This window comes from Plasmodium vivax, genomic scaffold (assembly GCF_000002415.2).
Source record: "Plasmodium vivax scf_3833 genomic scaffold, whole genome shotgun sequence".
In the NCBI taxonomy this organism is placed as follows: domain Eukaryota; phylum Apicomplexa; class Aconoidasida; order Haemosporida; family Plasmodiidae; genus Plasmodium; species Plasmodium vivax.
The window spans coordinates 1-3,273 of record NW_001852416.1 but is presented as its reverse complement, the minus strand read 5'-3'; the positions used below and the strand labels follow the sequence as shown (position 1 = coordinate 3,273).

Sequence of the window (3,273 nt, the reverse complement as noted above, 5' to 3'; positions counted from 1 at the left end):
TCAAAATGATGTTATACCCAAAATATATTTTCTTTAATATATGCAATATTAACTATATATAAAATAGTAGAAAAGGAAGTAATTAATCTTTTAAACTATAAATATACTTCTCAAAATTACCATTAATATTGAATTATGTAAGTCAAATAAAATAACTGCATTATTATGCATTATTACGTCATATTTAAAAAGATAAATAAGGATGTATATATCTATTATCTACACATCTACAAATAAATATATCACATATAATCTTTCTATATTAAATATATATTTTAGTATATCATGCTTATAAATTAATGAAACAGAAATATTAACAAAGTTTGATTTATTATAAATAATATTAAGATCTGCCTAATCATTAAGTATTAATCTTAAAAATATATCCTTATATTTAATATACATTTTCAATTAATTTCGAAATATATTTCTTTTCATATTATAGCATATATAATTTTGAATAATGTTAGAAAAATATTCTGCTATGTAAAAGAATCATAACACCCTCATAAATATTTTTTGGATCCTTAAATTATATAATCGTCTTTTCATATCACATATGTTTTTTWATATATATTAATATTTTTACACTGAATGAATATATTTGTTAAATAAAAAAAGAGAATATATTAAATACATATTTATGTACAATCAAATCAAGGTCATGATTTTTATAAATGTTTTTATTCCAATATTATTATTTCAAATTTATGTGCTAAACTCTCAATAAGGATAATATAGCTTTTATGTCCTAATACAGATATATTATTTTTATTATTATTTATGCTCATAAATATCATACGCATGATATAAATATAAATTTGTATATATTAGTAGGCTACAGTTTAATTTTTTATTGATTTTCCCTTATTACATATATCATTTATTTATTATAATTTTAACATAAATATATATAATTACATTGATTTAAAATTATTTTTACAATTGCTGAAATGATAATTAATTTTTATTAAATAATAACACATATATTACATAATGTATTTTTTTAAATTTATATTATAATTATACTTAATTTGATTCATCTATAACATGATAAATAATTTAATTACATTTGAAGCTTAAATATTTCTTATAAAATTTACGTTACGCATTTTGTTCATATACTATGATAACAGATTTATTCATAAATATATGCATTTACAGAAGTGTAATTTATGAAAAGACGTTTCTATAAATTTCATTTATTTAAACATAATATATACAATAATTTAATTATCGAAAATTATTTTTATTTTATTTTTTCAAGATCATGGCAGCTATGGTTTCTGTAGGAGATCTTGGAGTAATTTAAAATTTCATTTACTATGATACATAATATGTCATACAACTTTATTTTAATATTATATTTCGCTTAAGGAATAAAAAAAAATTTGGTACAAGATAAATATTTTTATATAAATTTTATATACTTTTTAATTATTGATGTTCCCAGGCACAATTAATTGAATTACCCTCAGAAAAATTTTATAATGGTATGAATATAGAAGATAAGAATTTATCTGATAAAAGTAATATATGTGAATCTATAACGTGGCATAAAAAAGAGGATTCGCTCATAAGAATTTGTAAAAAATATATAACATATTTAGAAACATCTAAGGTATTAAATTTTGTAAGGCCTGACTACGATGTTTGTATTCTTTTAAATTATTGGTTATATGAAAAATTATCTGAAATTTTTGGATTTCAAGATTCTTTATATGATATTAGTCTTGCTTTTGGTAGTCTCCAACATATATGGAATCAACTTTACCACTATCCACGAACAAGGGTTAATTATAATAATTGTAAGCCGGAATACGAAACTGATAATCACGAGGATTGGATAAATAGAAAGAAATTGTACGATTATTATGTTGATTATAACTATCTTATTTCTATGGCTAAAAACTATCCAAAAGGATGCATATATTATAAAAAAATTAAAGAAAAACACACAGTATTTGATTATTTCGATAGACATTGTGTTTCCAATGCATATAAATGCCCCCAGTTCTACTATGATTTCAAGTCCTATGATCCTGAAAACGTGATATCTACATTGCCATGTCACGATCAAGTGGAACTGACAAAATCTGCTTCTCCAGGGCCTGAAGAAGCTACAAAAGAGAGCTCTTCGCATCATCCTGCAGGACCCGAAGCACAAAATGCAGTTTCTGGAGATCATCCTGGCGAGACAGATCCTAACGTCAGTTTGCATAGTACACAGTCAACGCCTAAATCATCAGATATTGGAACAAAAGTTTCTCATTCAGTTCTTGGTGCAGCTCCAGTTTTATTAACGGCCACTATGTTATATAGAGTATGTATATATTTTATAAACTTATATCGTTATAGTACGAACTTCTAAATAACTTTCTTTACATGTACAACAATAATAAATATATCACATCTAACTCYTTTAATTTCATACATACTAGTATACACCCTTAGGTCCCTGGATTCGTAGATTCGGAGGAGGCAGAACAAATAGTATGAATACCATGGATACTCTTTCACCTTATACAGAAGAAACAGGCAATATGTTTCCTGAAGACACAGCAAACTATATATCTTATCATCCTATATAAATTTTATTATTAGAAAATAAAAAAATTAATTCAGTTAAGGTATCTAATATTAAGACTCGCGTATATTTATGGCACAACTAGTTAATCCGGACAAAAGGAAAAAAAATAGGAATAATAAATAAGGAGTTATAAATGAAAATATTAAAAATGTAATAATCTAACAATAGGACCAAAAAGATTATATCTAAATGTCTAAATTGATAATATAATATATTTCCAAAATTTATAACAATGCTACTTCATTTAAACGACACTCCACTTCGATATTCTAATAAATTCTTTTATCACGTTGAATTACAAGTTTTATTTAATTGAAAAATACATAATTGGTTAAAATATATATTCAGATAAACGTTTTTCCACTATTCATTGTTTTAATTTTACATATACCATTACATTTAACTGGTTCAATAGTAATAATATAATAAACGCAATCCCAATATAGAAATCGGTTATATGTTTTTATTAATATAATCCCTATAAATTTTTTATAGGTAAAAAAAAATTAATTATTAATACTAAGACAACATTCATTTTACATATCTATGATTTAATAACGAACCTAGAATATACAATAAAAATGTATATGTCTTTAAATAAAATATAATAAAAGAATTATATATCAATAAAAAAAATTAAAAAAAAAAAATTTAAGATACATAAACGATCAACATGTTTCTTT

At 22.8% G+C, this 3,273-nt stretch overlaps 1 protein-coding gene across 1 annotated transcript, besides 1 other annotated feature; it reads left to right on the top strand.

Moving 5' to 3' along the window:
• Nucleotides 1-180: 180 nt before the first annotated feature.
• Nucleotides 181-274: a microsatellite.
• Nucleotides 275-1,126: 852 nt separating this feature from the next.
• Nucleotides 1,127-2,591, top strand: PVX_026190 (variable surface protein Vir14, putative; the record flags this gene model as incomplete). The annotated part of the gene is made up of 3 exons (XM_001612415.1): nt 1,127-1,168; nt 1,454-2,323; nt 2,442-2,591. The coding sequence occupies 3 exons, from the start codon at nt 1,127-1,129 to the stop codon at nt 2,589-2,591; spliced, it is 1,062 nt and encodes a 353-aa protein (XP_001612465.1).
• Nucleotides 2,592-3,273: the final 682 nt, after the last annotated feature.